This window comes from Sinohyriopsis cumingii, chromosome 17 (assembly GCF_028554795.1).
Source record: "Sinohyriopsis cumingii isolate HCF-2022 chromosome 17, ASM2855479v2, whole genome shotgun sequence".
NCBI classification, from domain to species: Eukaryota; Metazoa; Mollusca; class Bivalvia; order Unionida; family Unionidae; genus Sinohyriopsis; species Sinohyriopsis cumingii.
The window spans coordinates 98,506,012-98,522,910 of NC_142977.1; the positions used below are offsets into that span (position 1 = coordinate 98,506,012).

Consider the following 16,899-nt stretch of genomic DNA (forward strand, 5'->3'; position numbering starts at 1 on the left):
TTAGAAATGGAGAATACCTAGGCATAGACCATTTAGGGCTATTGTTTTAGGGTATCTTGCATCTGATCATTACATAGATCAGAGAGTGGATGCAGTGGGCTTGATTGATAACAACCACATGAGAAAATGGAAGCCTCTCACACCTGATAAATTTTAAACTCATTTTTGCATTGGTTATGGCAATGGTTTTGGTGTTTATATCAGATTTCAGTTTTTACTGGACAGCTGAATATGTGATGCCATCCCTTTACTTAAGCCCCCCAAAAATGAATTGGGATATATTTCTTAACATATTCAGTAAGTAACACCTGAGCAGGTAATGAACTCAACTAATGAATGACTTTGTTAGCTCATAAGTGGACATTAGATACAGACATGTACTAGAACAAATAACAAGACTTAAGGTGTGTGTGTGGTTTTCCTGGACTGGATGTTCATTGACTGTTACCTGTTCTGTACTGGATGTTATAAATTTGTAGCAGATACATGTATATGGTTCAGCCACACAAAAAACAGGATTTATTTACATCTGTTTGGACTTTTTCATAAAAAATTAACAAAAGTACAGATGAAATACAAAGGCACTTATACAAGTCACATAATAAAGTTCAGCCTTCAACAATTGTTTTTCATATTGGATTTATCTGTTATGTACAGTAATTAAAATACAGTCAGCTTCAAAGCAGAGTGCAGTTTTTGTTTCTTTTCTTAAACATTTCACTAGTACATACAATATATATACATGTATAGCACTTTAAGGGTTAACAAAGCAATGTGTAGCATTGATATAATCACTGGTGTAGGTTTTGTTTTTATAAACTCTTATCTTCTTTTAGGACTATGACAGTACGGCTGGAATGAGCGAATACATAGGAATTCCCTGTAAAGAAGATGCTGTCATTGTGCAGGTAGATCACTACAAAAGTGTAGCTTCCTTATAATGAGAATAAAATCCTTTCACAGCAGTATAACAAACTTTTGAAAGCAATCTGTTTTTAGACGAGAAAGTTATTCCTATTATACAAGAAGAGTACCTTGGGGAGTAACTCTTATTATTATAAATGTAGGATTTCATGAAGATCCATAATGGTCGTGTTTCATACGCAACAGTGAGATACATGTATTCTAGGTCGAGATATTAAAAGTAACTTCACACATAGAAGATCTATGTGATACATTTATTAGTATGTTCTTCTTTTAATTGTTACAGTATTGTATGGATACCTTTACTTGTATGTACTTCTTTTAATTGTCCCTGTATTGTGTTGATACATTTATTTGCATGTACTTCTTTTAATCTTGATAAGTTAATTGCCAAGAAAATAGAAAAATTGGATAGACATAATTCTTAAATGATCAACTGGTTTACCAGTTAACATATGCAGTTTTGTAATATCAAGTGTATTAGAACAGTCATTGTAGATGACACTTGAATTGGTTTTGTTCTTGCACAATGTTTTTGTTTAAAGTAATTCATTAAAAATGTATCAGTCTTATAATTGATCATGTAAGAATAACTAATACACCTTTCCATTGATAACTCGCTCACAATGGGGTACACAATCATAGACTACACTATATAAGCGAGGTGCGAGTTACCAAGGGACCTTCAAAAATTGCAAATAATCACATTGGCATCGAGAAAACCATATGGGAGGAGCAGCGTTAAGGAACTGGGCTATTTATTAACTGAAACCTCATTTTACAATCACGTCAATAATAATTTTTAATAATGCACTTTTTCTAATGAAGTTGTTTGTTATTCTGTATAAATAACATTTATTTTCAAAATGTCCAACATATAAAAGATTGTTCCAACTGGTTTCAACAACCATCACGTGTATGCGAAAAAATCTGTGTATTACATCACTGCTTTTTGTTTTCTTGAAGAGTCTGTTTCCTGTAGTGGTGTTTAATATTATCCTGTCAAATCGGGAGTCCATAGAGCAGGGAGCTAGACTAACTGTTGATACACCACCAAACAAGATTCCTTTTTTTGAAAAACAAGCAACATTTATTCCATGAGACAATCTTCTACGTCGAAACTCAATTTGTGTATAGTTCAGTTAGTACAATATTGATATCATGAATTAATTAATTGGAATTAATAATGAAACTTCTTATCATCCTTGAGGATATCTCTAAGTGCCAGTTCAAGAATTCTCTGAAACTTGAATGCCCTCACTGGTCTGTATCTGTGAAATCAAGCTCTTTATTTTACGAAGTATTCATTTTGCTTGACTGCCTTTTTATCTTTGATCACAGTTATGAAAGAGTCAGTTAATTTAAGGTAGTTTATGTTACATACACAATAACATTTATAAGTGTTCGATGATCAAATGAAGTGAGTTCACCCGACGTATGGTCGGGGTCGCTAGATTTTAAGTTTATAGGATTTTCGTGTCATTTAACTTTTCTTTTATTCCACCTCCTTTATTTGATTCAAAAGACATAATTAACTTGATAATACAAAGGAGGCCAGCTTTTAATTCAGTGCAACAATGCAACAAATACTTCCGGAAGTCAGTTATCAAAACACGGTTGGCACTTAATTAAGTTCTCAGAGAAACACTCGCAGACATAGCTGTTATGGTAGATTGACACATTTTATGTTTAATTACAAAAGGACACATTGCATTTATGATGATTACACTTAAAAGGAACTAAAAGATAGAACTATAACACAAATTTCAGTTGATAAATTATTGTATTTGTATTTATTTATTAAAGTACTGCCTCCACTCGGCGTAAGTGACATTTTCATCGATCAAATTTTCTTACATATTGTTAATGCAGTGTACTAGGAGTGTCATTTGGAAAGAAAATGTAAAAAAATTGTGTGACCTATTTTCTGCATTGGTGTGCACTATGATAAATTTGATATTTCCTAGTGTTGATTAAAATTTCCAGGTCCTGTCTATCGTTTTCGACGATAAAATGAGCAATACATCAGAGTTTCTGTTACCAGTTTTGATCGCGATTTTCTTCAAGTTCAACAAATAGGGATCAATTCTTGGAGTATTTTCTGGTTTAAAAAATAGATCCACACCTGCCCCGCATTATAAGTGGGTTTGCGAGTTATCGAGGGAGTGGTTTATATGGAGGTAATAATGTATAAACATTAGCAGAGCTCTCAAGAAAGACCTTGAGCTCAGAGCCTTCACATAGACTAAGTATGATCCCAGTCTCAGATCTGAGATAAAGTGTAATTAGCCATTCGATTTTCTGCACAAAAAAGGGGTGGGGTGGATAGTGTAATAATATCTCAAACAAAATTCTAGGAAGTTAAATGAAGATATGTAATTTAGGATTAAAATTGTATCAAATGATATAATTATACATAGAAATGCTTTCATGTATGGTTTATTATGAGTGAAAATGAAAATTGTCCCCTAAAGAATGCTAGACTTTAATTCAACAATACTAATTTTCCAGTCATTTAGAAGGATTATAAAGGTGAAGGGAAGAAACTATTAAAGCTAGTGGGCTGGTAAGAGATTCATAATGCACACCAGTGCAGAAAATATTGACCAAAAGAGTTAGTACATGGGATACAGATTTTGGAGTTGCATAGATGTGTTTTTCAAACACTGTTCTTTTTAATAACCTACCATATATACTTGCATATACATTGAGCATTTTAATAACCTACCATATATACTTGCATATACATTGAGCATTTTAATAACTTACCATATATACTTGCATATACATTGAGCATTTTAATAACCTACCATATATACTTGCATATACATTGAGCATTTTAATAACCTACCATATATACTTGCATGTACATTGAGCTTTTTATTAACCTACCATATATACTTGCATATACATTGAGCTTTTTATTAACCTACCATATATACTTGCATATACATTGAGCATTTTATTAACCTACCATATATACTTGCATATACATTGAGCTCTTCTGTGAACTGCACAGATCCATATCTGCCATCTCATAACCCATCAGCAGATTTGGGTCCATGCAAATTGATAGAAGTAACAAACAATATAGACCCTGGTATGCTGACAGATCAGCATCTATGTCATTTGCAGGTGGACTTGACTTAAAAATGATCATAGATATTGTCATAATTTGATGTGTTAGTAACAGTAGTATAGATAAAAGCAAGAAAGATGAGACCAGACTCTTTATTTTTTCAAATTTTTATATGTGTGTGTGATTAGGATTTTTAACGTAGCTTTTAAAAAAAATCAGTCATATTGCTACGATGTCTGCAGTGTGGCAGTTGATATTGATGTCTAGCACTAGGGCATCATGCCATGATGTCCCACCCAGTCACATTATTCTGACACCAGGCCAACCAGTCCTAATACTAACCTCTTAATGCTGAGTGCCTAGCGAGGCAGCTGTTAGTACCATTTTTGTAAGTCTTTGGTATGATTCGGCAGGGGTTTGAACCCGTGACCTCCCGTTTCCAAGGCAGACACTCTAACCACTAGGACACCAGAGCGGTTAAATTTTTAAGACAGATAAATACATGCATAATTGTTTGGGAACAAAATGTTTTTGAAATCATTCCTTGAGATAATCAGATAAAAAAAATCTTGTTCAAATACTTAACATGTACTTAAAGCAGAAGATAAACCAATTTGAAGAAAAAAATTCAAATTTTCAGGTGCTGAAAAAACAAGGTGCTGTTCCATTTGTAAGAACAAATATACCCCAAACCATGATGACGTAAGCATCTCTCTCTCTCTCTCTCTGTAAAAGTATTATGTATTTGATTTAAGGATTATATTGATAAGCACTTTGGATATGTTCCTTGCAATTTTGTATTTTGCTTCCATATGCCCAACGTAAAGTTTTCCTTACAGTTCTATGCCTGCTTAAAAAAAATATTATTTATACAAAAAAACCCAGTTAATTTAAGGTAACTATACTATAATTAGTTAGGTATTTGATATAATTTTTTTCCTCCAGCTCAGGAATGTATAATCGGCTTTGTGTGACTCTTACATTTTGAATGAGGTAATTAAAGTATAAGTCATACAGGTGACGTAAGTGTTTAAGAATGATTATATATGCCTCAAATCATTTTTGAGAATTTGATCACATTTACCTTTATTTATTTATTCATTTATTTTGTTCTGTGTCCTTCAGTATTCTTTGGAAGATGATTATATAAATGTCCTGAGAAATACACATCACTCACAAAAATCATTGTAATATACATCGTTAAGCGAGGCCAACCAAGCAGTATAATCTGGTATTAACTGGATTGAATATCATGCTATGACGTCACAAAGAAAGCACCATATATTGGAAAAAGTTGGAACTACCTCCTGTACACTTAATGATTAGACCCAGAGTTAGTTTTCCTTGATTCAATTTAGTGCCAGTCTGCCATTGTAAAAGTTGATGGCAATCGATAATTATTGTCTGGAAATATTGTGATAATTAAGGTGCAGATTACTCAGCAATCAGGAATGAACAGACTTTGGTAAAACTAATTTTAGTATTAAATTGTAGAACAGCAGTTGATATTTTACTTAAAGGTCACCAGCCGTACTCCAACAGTTTTCCTTTTACATCAGATTTACATTACATGATTAAAAGTAGTTATACTTGCACAAAAAGAACAAAAAAATTATCAAGTGTAAAGAAGAAATAATAATTTAATTACTCGAAATAGAAATATACAATGCTGTTACTTCCACTTAGCTACAATTTCCCACCTATAGAGGATGCCAACCAGAAATGACATACATTTATCCATACAAGATGAAGTACATGCTTCTTCTTGTCCAAAACTAAAATACTGTAAACTATGGATAGGGAACATTAAGATGAAACTACTGAAAATCAATTTACTGTTCAGCCTTATATCGATATGTGTGCACGATGAACTAGATTGTGTCACTTTCAAAACTATTCCATTGTTTCAATTAATTTTGAAAACTCCCTTTAATACAGGGAAAAAGGAATCAATGTTGGCTTCCCTATGTTGGCCAGCTTTATAAAAAAAGAAAAGAAATTGGCACACTTAAAAGAATCCAAAGGAACCAAACTTGGCTTCCTTATGTCAGCTGACTTCATAAGAAAAAATCGGCACACATAAAAGATACCAAAGTCAGTTTCTGGGGTTGGTTTACTTTGTAATAAAATAAAATTTGCATTTGATATCCTGTTGGTAAGTTTAAGCAAGGAGTTTATTGCTCACTGCCAGTTGTGTTTATTCATCACCCGGGCTTCTATTCATTTGCTAAATTTAATCATAATTGCTTTAATAATACTTTTGTAACCCATGTTAGCGAAAAGATTATCATTTGTGAATGTTTTTTAAAATAATGATTTTTATTTGAGATATACCGTCGTATAGTGAACTTGGATACAATACAATCTTGGTCATTTGCATCCGCTAAGTATACAGAGTTCATGGATATAATTTTTTCTTTAATAAATTTCACATGATGAAAAAAAAGAGGAATAAATGATAACAATGCAAGGTTAGTTTCTTTCATTTTATTTTCAAATAAGTGTATGTTTATCAGTTTGTTTGTACTGGAGGGGTCACCAATTGAACACAAAATTATTTCCTTATTTGTATGGAATAATGGAGCAAATATGATTTACAATATTGATTAGTAATGACAAGCTTTCAGTGGCATCTTATATGCAGCAGCGTTACAACCTGAAACCAAAAATTAAATATATTTGTTATAATATCTCATGTACACTTCTCTTAAAAAAATGTATACGTTTTCTGTAGAATATTATCTGTTAAGTATTATTGTTTTATAAATCAATATTGATAATTTGACCAGAAGACTTAAATTGAGAATGTCGTTGTGCAGATGCATTTACTTTTTAGCATAAAAAAATGTATATAAATATTTTAATTAGAACGAGCAAGATATGTCAGTTTATGTTTTCTCTCATACATATGTATGTTACGAAGTATGATTATTTTCTTTGAAATAATATCAAGATAGTTTGTTTCAATTTAGTTTTTTTTCTAAAACCTATTCCTAAAACCTATCGTACATAGTATCTACTTGTTGTTTGAAGAAAAGTTGTTCAAACTATTGTTAAGTTGGGCCGAATTGTCTTTCGAGTTGGGCTGAATTGTCTTTGGGTCAAATTGCATAAATGATATAACTTTCCCATCCCTCATCCTATTCGATCCCACAGCTTTTGGAACAAGAAAGAACCCTTTTCCCCATCATCACTCTTTTGGTGACATCCATATGCAACACAGTGCACCATATTTGCTGTTCAAAAGCATGATCATAAGACATTTATGTGGGGAAATTAAACACTTGAATGGCTAGGTTAAATAGAAGGGATAAATGTATGTCATATCCGTTTTTGGCACATGGTAACTACCGATTTTTTATGAAGATTGCCGAATAATTTTTTCGATTAAAAAAAAGCGGATTTTTAAGTCTAATTAAACATTTGTATGGTGTGCATACATAACAAATGCGTTTTGTTTATGACTATAATAATATCACACATTTGTACAATATAGGTGACCAGTGACCTTTAAGATCTTTAACGGCGTCTACATGATTACGTTGATGTATACTTTATTAATGGCAACCTTTTTGCCCTGGGACATGTCTTACGTTGATGTTCTAGCTGAGAAGGTCTATGATTTGATTTGAAAAGTGCATTTTGTGTCGAGAATAGGACATGTTTAACAATTTGCCACTTTTTATGGCTTAATGTTAGTTTTGTGTACTTATTTGAGGTGGTGATTCCTAAACTTACTCTGCTCTGTGTAACAGTGATGGTAATAATGTGCTGCTAAACCCACTTTTTCTTCATCTTCATGATTTTCTGCCAATGTTGCACTGGAATAAAACACTTTTATGAACCTTTTGATACACAGGTGTTGTATATGTATTAATTTATATCCAGTCTGTCATGTCACATTGTAATTGACTACTACTGCAATTATTATTATTACAACTCTCTTTGTTATAATTCCCTTCATTATAACATGATTTTTGACATAACATGGTCACGCCATGGACAGAGCTCTAAATTAACTCTAGTCCGCATTCGCATAGATAGTGATTTTACAAGTGGATCAGTAAAACCCAGCAAATATTGATGAAGGCAGAGTTAAATCAGGAATTTCTAGTCACCACTTGATGACAGACAAGATCCATAATTGAGTCATAATTGAATTGATAGTGAATTAAATTTATTATGTTGTTACCAGAATTTTCAGAGCTTTGCAGAACTCATAAGTCAGTTGAAATACAATTAATTTATGGATCATTTGAGAGCTTGTCCTAAACATTTTTATCATTAATCCAAGTGCTAAGGCAGTTGGATTAGTCTGGTAAACTGGTTACCCTGTAGTTTGTGTGATATCAACATAATTTCTTTTGTTGAAGATATTGTAGACATGTCATGCATCACAATGCATAACACATCTGTGATCTTGTAAATGCTAGAGAAAAATAGTATGGTTTATCATTCTCATTTGATATTTATAGTTAAAATATTGTGTGATAAATCATTTCTTATTATTTGTAGTTCACTCTTGGAAAAGTGTACACCTGGCCCTCAATAACTTGTGCACAATGGGGGTCAAAAACATAGACCACACTATAAGCAAGGATGTGAGTTATCCAAGGGCCTCCATAACAATATGACATGATACCATCCTCATTTGACATCGAAAAAACCTGGGGTGGGGGGGTGGCTACATGGTCTTTTCAATGGCTGAATACTTGTTTTAAAATTGCATTGGAAATGATTGTCAATAAGGCACTTTTTCTAATGAAGTTATTTGTTTTTATGTAAAAATGACCTTTTTTTACAATATATCCAACTGCTGAGAGATAGTTAACATAATTTCAGCTGGTTTCAACAACCTTCACATGCATGCAAAAACAATGTGTATTACATCACTGCTTTATGTTGATTTGTCTGGTTCCCTGATCTGTCTGCTCCCTGCTTTGCACTTTACTCTTATGTAATGCAATGCAGGGAGGATATTCAGCAGGGAACCAGACTAGGGAAGATTCCTTTGATTTAAAAAAACAGCATTTAGTTTGTGAAATGGCCATCATCGTTGAAAGTCATTGTAAAAAAATTAATCTTTAATAAAATATTGATGCCATAATTACATTGCAAGTAATAGTGAAACTTCTTGTCATCCATGAGGAAATCTCCGAGTGCGATTTCAGGAATTACAAATTAACTACAAACTCTGAAACTAGCTGTTCATTAATAAAATGTATCTTTGAAACAGAATTTTACGTCATCACGTATTCATTTCGCTTGGTTGTCTTGCTATTGTTGATCACATTTGTGAATGAGTATGTTAAATTAAGGTAGTTAATTATATTATGTTCACCCAAAAATTTTAACAGTATCCAATTGATCGCTTGAAATAAGTTGACACTAGACCGGTGCCATTGGATTTGCATGCCTTTTATTTTTTCAGTTAGTCCACCCCCATTATTTGATACAAAAGACACAATTGATGTGGTAATACAAGGATGTCAGCTTTAATTCAGTACAACAAATACAACAAATGCTTTTGCGAATTAGGTATCAAAATACTGTCGTCATCTAATTAGGTTATTACAAAACTGCTTGCGGACATAGCTTCTACAGTAGATTGACATATTTCACAGAGTTACATGTAGGATGCGTGATCGTGCAAATCCCCCAAATGTAAGATTTCCCGCAAGATTTTTAATCCTATGCAGGCAAAATTGTGCACAAAGTAAGAATTGTGCACATTTTTTTGGTAAGAATGCGTTATTTTATTTTTTCTGTAAAATTCCAGGTTGTCACTCGGTGAATATGTTGTACTTATATAGTGTAAATACGTCACATATTTCTGTGCGTCATGTGCTCATTTCTGTTTGGTTAATAACAAAGATCAGAAGAGCATGTTTGATACAGAGGCTGGCTTGGCGGGACAACATGTTAAATGGCTAAATCAGTTAAAACTCAGACACTTTTTCATTATTTTAGCAGTAACACTTTAATAACAGTCAGGGTGCAGAAGTTTCTGTCAATAGGCACAATGACAGAGAACAAATACTTCCTCCGACTAATCCCATATCGGACGATGCAAGTAACGATGTGCTTAAAGATGGCGGCAGTAAAACTAAGGGTCCATCTTACGCCAAGAAAAAAAGCACTCTTTCATTGAGACTGGAAACAAAATCAACCATGGCTGGAAATGAATGAAGAAAATGAGATGCTTTTCAGATGGTGTGTAAAAAATGGCAAAATAAAATTCTTTCACACTTGGAAATGCTAATTTCAGGACATCAACCCTTGACAGACATGTTGAATTACTAGCTCACAAACAGGCGATTCAGGATTTGAATCTAAGTGAAAATCTTGAAGCTACATGCATGGCAGCTGTCAGCAAGAAATCTGAATCAATTATTCATGCTATGTCAGTTGCGTATTACATGGCGAAGGAGAATATTGCTTCTCTAAAATATGGCTCACTGTTGGATTTTTTTGACTTTCTGGGTGTAGGAGGAAATGCAACATATTTGTCAAGGGCTTCTGTAGAGGAATTTCAGGTAAGTTCTTTTATTTTATTTACATTTTTTCTATTGAAATTTAGATGGAGAAATGGTGTATACTAAAAAGGAACCAAAACATGATCAGCTAGGTTCCAATCAGTGCATATCTTGAGGAATCCCTGTGTTACTAAAAATAGCACCTAGCATCGTGATCAGCCAATAAAATTGCATTCGGTAGCTAGTCGTCATAACTTCCTGTCAATTTTTAATGGTGGATAATGTTTTTCTTTTTAATCAATCTGGATTATTGGTACCTGTTTCTTTTGTCATGAAATTCTCTCCTTTTTGACAGGTCACATTTCAGTATCACTGTGACGAGTTTTCGTGTGTTTGAAATGATGGTACAGTCGATGTTGTTTGAATAATTTCCTGAGCGTGTAAGGAGTTGCTGTTGCCATCGTGATACAGTACAGTAGTTATACAAATCCCACAGCTTGAAACTTAAATAATGCTTTAGTAAATAAGTTATTATTATTATTTGCTCTGATAATCATTGCAGCAAGTGACATTGACCCTGATCTGGTTATAGTACAACTGTGCATATGTAGCGACCCTTCAATGATGTATATAATACCAACGTTTTTTTTAAAAAATCTTCGTATACATACAGGCATAATCACTTCCTTTGTTATTATAATTGAATGACTTTAATTAACAGAGAGAGAGACTGTAATGTCATATTATTTTAGCATTTAAACACCTTGATACGATTTCTTAAAACGATAGAATTATCACAAGGCAACATCCTTAGACACTCCATAGTCTTAGGTTAAGGTTCTTGCACAACTTGCATCTGATTTTGGTCATTTTACTTTGTTTATTTTTTATATATAATATATTTATATTACATTTCACAGATACTTTAATAATAATATAATAATAATCATAATGATAATAAAATACATTTATACTTTGTTTTATGATCGAGCTTTATTTTTTTCCAGGATTGCATAGCAACAGTGATAGAATCTGAGTTATGCAGAAAGTACGATGTAGTCCATTCATTAGCATCTTAAATGATGAGAGTATGGACATTTCAACTACCAAGAAGCTGGTCATTTATGCCAGAATCATTGAACTAACCATATTTATTTCTATAACTCATTTTCTTGGTAATGTGTCAGTGGAAAGCCAATCACACACTGCTGAAGTTCTTTTCAAAGAAGTTGTCCAGTTCTTGGAAAAGAAGGAGATTCCTCTTGAAAAAGTTGTTGTTTTGGCAGTGATGGGACATCAGGGATGACAGGTTGCAAAAGTGGTGTAGCTACACGGTTCAAAGAGAAAAGTCCTCACTTGATCAGTATTCATTGTATGGCTCACAGATTGAATTTGTATACCTCTTATGCATCGAAAAACATTCCATAACCTCAAGGAAACCTTTGGAGGCACAGTTAAAGACTTGTACTATTTTTTTAATAAATCTGCCAACAGAAAAGCTGAATTGAAGGAAATCCAGAACATTCTGGACAGTCCTCAACTGAAAGTCAGAGAGGTGCATGAAATAAGAAGGCTGGCATTTTATTATGCACTATATGCAATTTTTCACAGCGTGGGGGGCTCTCATGAATTATTTCAAAAAAAGAATAACAAGACATAAGAGTTTCAAGACTTGTTGAATAAATTTATAGACTACAGATTTGTGGCATGCATGAATATTATGATGGATATCATACCTCACTTAAAACAGCTAAATATGCTTTTACAGAAATCTGACTTGGATATAGCAGCTGTGTCACCGGCACTTGATAGTTTGAATTCTACCTTACAGAAAGCAGACACGAGAAAAACACATCATCAGATCTGTATGTCAGAAAAATTGAAATCATCTAAGGATGGAGACAAAACTAAAATCACTTAAAATGGTGTCGAACACAAGTTACACAGGAGCACATTGAAAAAAGTTTCAGATGATGTGTCTAACCTTCGCCATGAGTTTGTTACAAATTTACAGGTGGAGATGGCTGCAAGATTTCCAGAGAGGATCACACAGGTGGCAACAGCATTTGGGGTTCTTGGTCTACGTAACCTCACATTCCTATCTTCAGAAGAACAAGAAATGTTATGACCATATAAAAACTCTCTGTGATCATTTTGGTTAGGAGAAGAAATCATAAGAAGCTATCAGTCCCCCTTTGTGTGACCCAAAACATGTTTTGACAGAGTGGTCTCTTGCTACGACTATCATTAAAAGAGAAATGTACCCTAGAGAGAACATGTGCAGACTCTGGCAGATTGTTCATCAACATCATGCAGACACATTTCCAAAATCTTCAATTAGCATCAGTAGCCATGGTTATGCCATACCAAACCGATGACTGTGAGAGAGGATTCAGTAATCAAAATCAAACCAAAACTGCAAGAAGAAGCCATCTAGAAGAAAGGGTTCTCAACAGGCTCATGATGATTTCAATTGAAGGACCTCCTCTGAGAGATTTCAACCTTAAAAAGGCATTGATAGAGTGGAGGATGAGGAAGAATAAAAAACAACTTATTTAATTGGTATTTATTTTTTAAGGTGATGCCTCATCTAGGCATTAGTGACAATTTCATTGATCGAAATTTCGTTGCTTACTGTTACTTACGGTGTACCAAGAATGATGTTTGGAAAGAGTTTTAACAAAATACATGACTTCTTAAAAATTGGTAATTTCATAATGTTGATTCAGATTTCCAGGTCATATCCACTGTTAGTGATAATAAAATGAGCAATCTATCAAGGTTTTAGTTACCAATTTTGATCACAGTTTTCTTCATGTTCATCAAATAGAGGTCAGATGTTTTGTACTTTATAGTAAAAAGAATGGGATCCTCGACAGACCCAGAGTTATAAGCAGGTTCGCAGGTTATCAGGGCGTGAGTTATCGAGGGAGTGGTGTATTAAGCATTACAGTACATTGTAACCCCCAACACCTCACACTCAGCTTTACTGTGAATTTTCCTTTTTACTTTTAGACCTTCCTAAATGCATTGAAATGAACTGACTATTGGAACAATTTTCAATGCAGAATCCCATGCTCTGTGTGTTCTTGACAATGACTGCATTAAATATGCAGTCCATAGTTGGATTACTTTGATTGTAGATGCTAGGCACCAACTTGATATAAGTAGGGTTTATGCAAACCACTCATCCTCTCATCCTAGCTGCATAAAAATATAGTTAAGGAACAAACTTTATTTACACAATTGAAGATATTAGTTTGTAACTGTTTTTTTTTTTTTTTAAATTTTGATTTTGCTGGAATATAAATACAATGTGACCCCCGCTAAACAACGAATTCAGATATAATGCGGTCGTGATGTGGCTCCTGAAATTTATATACATGTATATTTCTTGTATCAAAAAAAATCTTTCTTAAAATTATGGAAAAAAATGTAAATCTTTATTATCATTTTGGGGAAGAGATCACGTATGAATAATACAAGACGATCGTGGTGTGGCTCCTGAAATTTTGTATGTATTTTTGTTGTACACGAAAAAATATTGTTTTCTTCTTAAAAGTACAAAAAATAACACATAAAAGGTTTATTCTGGGATCGCATAGGTGTTTGCCAATGTTGCAAATTTGGATTGTTTTTTCCTTATTGGTGGCAAAACATACCATGTGGCAATTTTTTTTATTGGCGATGTTGTTGGCTGTTTAAACTTTTATATACAACCATTTTTTTGGAGTGCAGAAACTCAGAGGCCCCATGAAAGGAAGCTGCAAAATGGATATAAAATGCACTGAAATTTTATTGTTACATAAACAAATTCTTTGTCCATATTGACAAACCATCTAAACATTGAATTGTTTTATTATAATCAGCTTATCATGACATCTAGCATGAGTACAGTATATTATGAAATATCCGCTTTTTTGTTGTTGACATTTCTGGTAACAGAGATCAACCGAATGAGGTATTATCTCGTAATCTATCTTTCATCGGATTTTCGGCTGCTCGCTAGTAATTAATATATTTACAAAGACTGACATTTGTATGTGGATGGTAAGTAAAATTCCTTTTCTTTTCACTCAGAATTAAATCCTTCAGAACACACATTTTCTGTAATAATCCCTGTCATCAAACCAGAACACCTGCGTCTCTATCGTCCATTGACCCTTTGTTAATTTTCAGATGCATGCATGGAAGGCAGCATCATGCTGCTACCACAAATGTAAAAAAAAATAAAAAAAATACAAAATAAAAACTGCATCATACTTATTGGTTTATTCAATAGGCTTGGAGGAACAGTAACTAGAATAGTCCAAACGACGGCCAATTCCTTTTTAAAAATGTACCCAGATAAAAGAGTTTGCTGAAATTTCAAAGGAAACAGATTACCTTTGAAGCACCGATTATTATGAAAACGTACTCGGCAAATGGAAAGAAAAAAAAATCAGTCTCGATCATGCAGTATAATTATTTGATGTTGCCGCCGCAATAAGAAATGAGCATTTGTTTGGTTCTTTAAAGCTGTCCTTTAGCGGTGACTTCAATAACGCATGCACCCTTCATCAAAGAAAGCCAACTACAGTCTTTCAATAAAAACAAAGAACTTTTCATCAAAGGAGGTCAGTACCAGACTTAAATGAAAGTGATGGAATCTGATGAATTTTTGCATTTTCCAACATGACTGGAACACGGTAACTGTGCTGTGAAAACACTTTCTTTTTGTAGGGAAAAAGTTTATGCTTACGAATGCTACCAACGGCGGCTTAAAACTAGGCCTAACTTTTACCGACTTGGGACGTAATTTGCTTCGTCATTCGTTACATGATTGTGCTATATTTTTCCACTGAATTCAGACCAATATGACCTGTGACAAAATTTTTGAATATTTTAAAGCTGTGTGTGTGCATATTTTCAATGGAATCACTTGTATTGTGGATTCAAAGTATATGATGAGGTTTGCGGGTGAGTACACGGTGTTGATACTATTCATGCTATACATTAGACATGTATATATAAACAGTATTCACATATATGTACCAATTCATGGTTCTCTAAATAAAGTAAACTATTTTACATGTCTTCTCTGTTTTCACTGTTTTCGATTTAAGATGGTAAATGTGCCAATGAAGCACGTATTTTACTGCCCGCATTTATTACCTACACCCCCTCCCCGCACATTTTTTGGGTACATGCATAATTTTCTTCAGCTAACTGACCTGGTTGCTTATAAGAAGTTTCGACCTATAATGCGGTCGGGTTCTATGGCTTCCAACTACCGTGTTATAGCGGGGTCACACTGTACATGTAAAAACCATGTATACTTTCATACATTTATTTGCAGAAAATTATTTCTAAAAATTTTGGCATATTTCAAATTCTTCAATATTTGGAAAGAAGTTGAAATATTTAATGAAATAGAGTTTTACTGTTGCTGATATTTGCAAGTTAAAGTCCCCCAAACACTTACCATTTTAAAAATAATTAATGTAGAACCCAACTGCGTTATACGTGTACGAGAAAAATACATATAAAATTTCAGGAGCCAAGCCACGATCGTCTTGTATTGTTCATATGTGATCTCTTCCCCAAAATGATAATAAACTTTTTACATTTTTTTTCGTACTTTTTAAGAAAGATTTTTTTTTGTGCACAAGAAAAATACATGTATATGAAATTTTGGGAGCCACACCATGACTGTGTTATATCCTAATTCATGTTATAACGGAGCGCGCTATAGTGGGGTCACACTGTACATGTATTCATTAATTTTATGGCATTCAGTACTATTACTCAGAGTAATCAAGAAATTTATATTTTGTATTTTTACCTTTTAAAAACAGAAATAAAGAAACACATGGCTTTAACTCACCCACAGCCTGTGAATTATAATTTAAATTTGCATGAAACCATATGCCTTAGTTGATCACAAATTAAAGTTTTGTTTGTAAACTTTTAACGATTTTGGATGATTTCATGTTGATTATTCCTTTATCATTTAAAAGAATTTTTATTGGACTATAGTCAAATAGATAAGATTGACATGATATAAAGTTTTATTTGGGTTGTTTTCTTACAATACTACATAAGCCTGCTTAGTGAAATGGAAACTATTATGGAAGTCACGTAAGTGATATGAGGATCACTTGAGCCTCTTGTTTATTATTGTCTGATCTGTTTGTCCATATATTTGCTCTTCTTTTGCCTGTCCTTACCTTCATTTTGATTTGGCAATGAAAATTTATCTGGGTAAAAAGAAAACAAAATTTGAACATTGAATCTTTTTTATTTTCCAAGCATTCAGCTGCATAATCAACATGTTGTATAACAAATTAATTGCTAGCCCTTAACTTTTGTAGTGCAGTTTTATTGGTTATAGTTTGCAAACTTCACATTTTGTTTTACTACAATTAAGACTGTTACAGG

At 33.2% G+C, this 16,899-nt stretch overlaps 1 protein-coding gene across 3 annotated transcripts in view; it reads left to right on the forward strand.

Annotated features, from left to right (window-relative positions):
* The window catches only part of LOC149779516 (fatty-acid amide hydrolase 1-like), a 99,437-nt gene that overhangs the window by 20,315 nt on the left and 62,223 nt on the right, over nucleotides 1–16,899 (forward strand). For all 3 annotated transcript variants that reach the window (XM_089940228.1, XM_089940227.1, XM_089940229.1), the window contains exons 6-7: nucleotides 837–908; nucleotides 4,644–4,705. In XM_089940228.1, coding sequence (XP_089796354.1) covers nucleotides 837–908; nucleotides 4,644–4,705 — 134 coding nt within the window. The remainder of the gene's footprint in view (nucleotides 1–836; nucleotides 909–4,643; nucleotides 4,706–16,899) is intronic.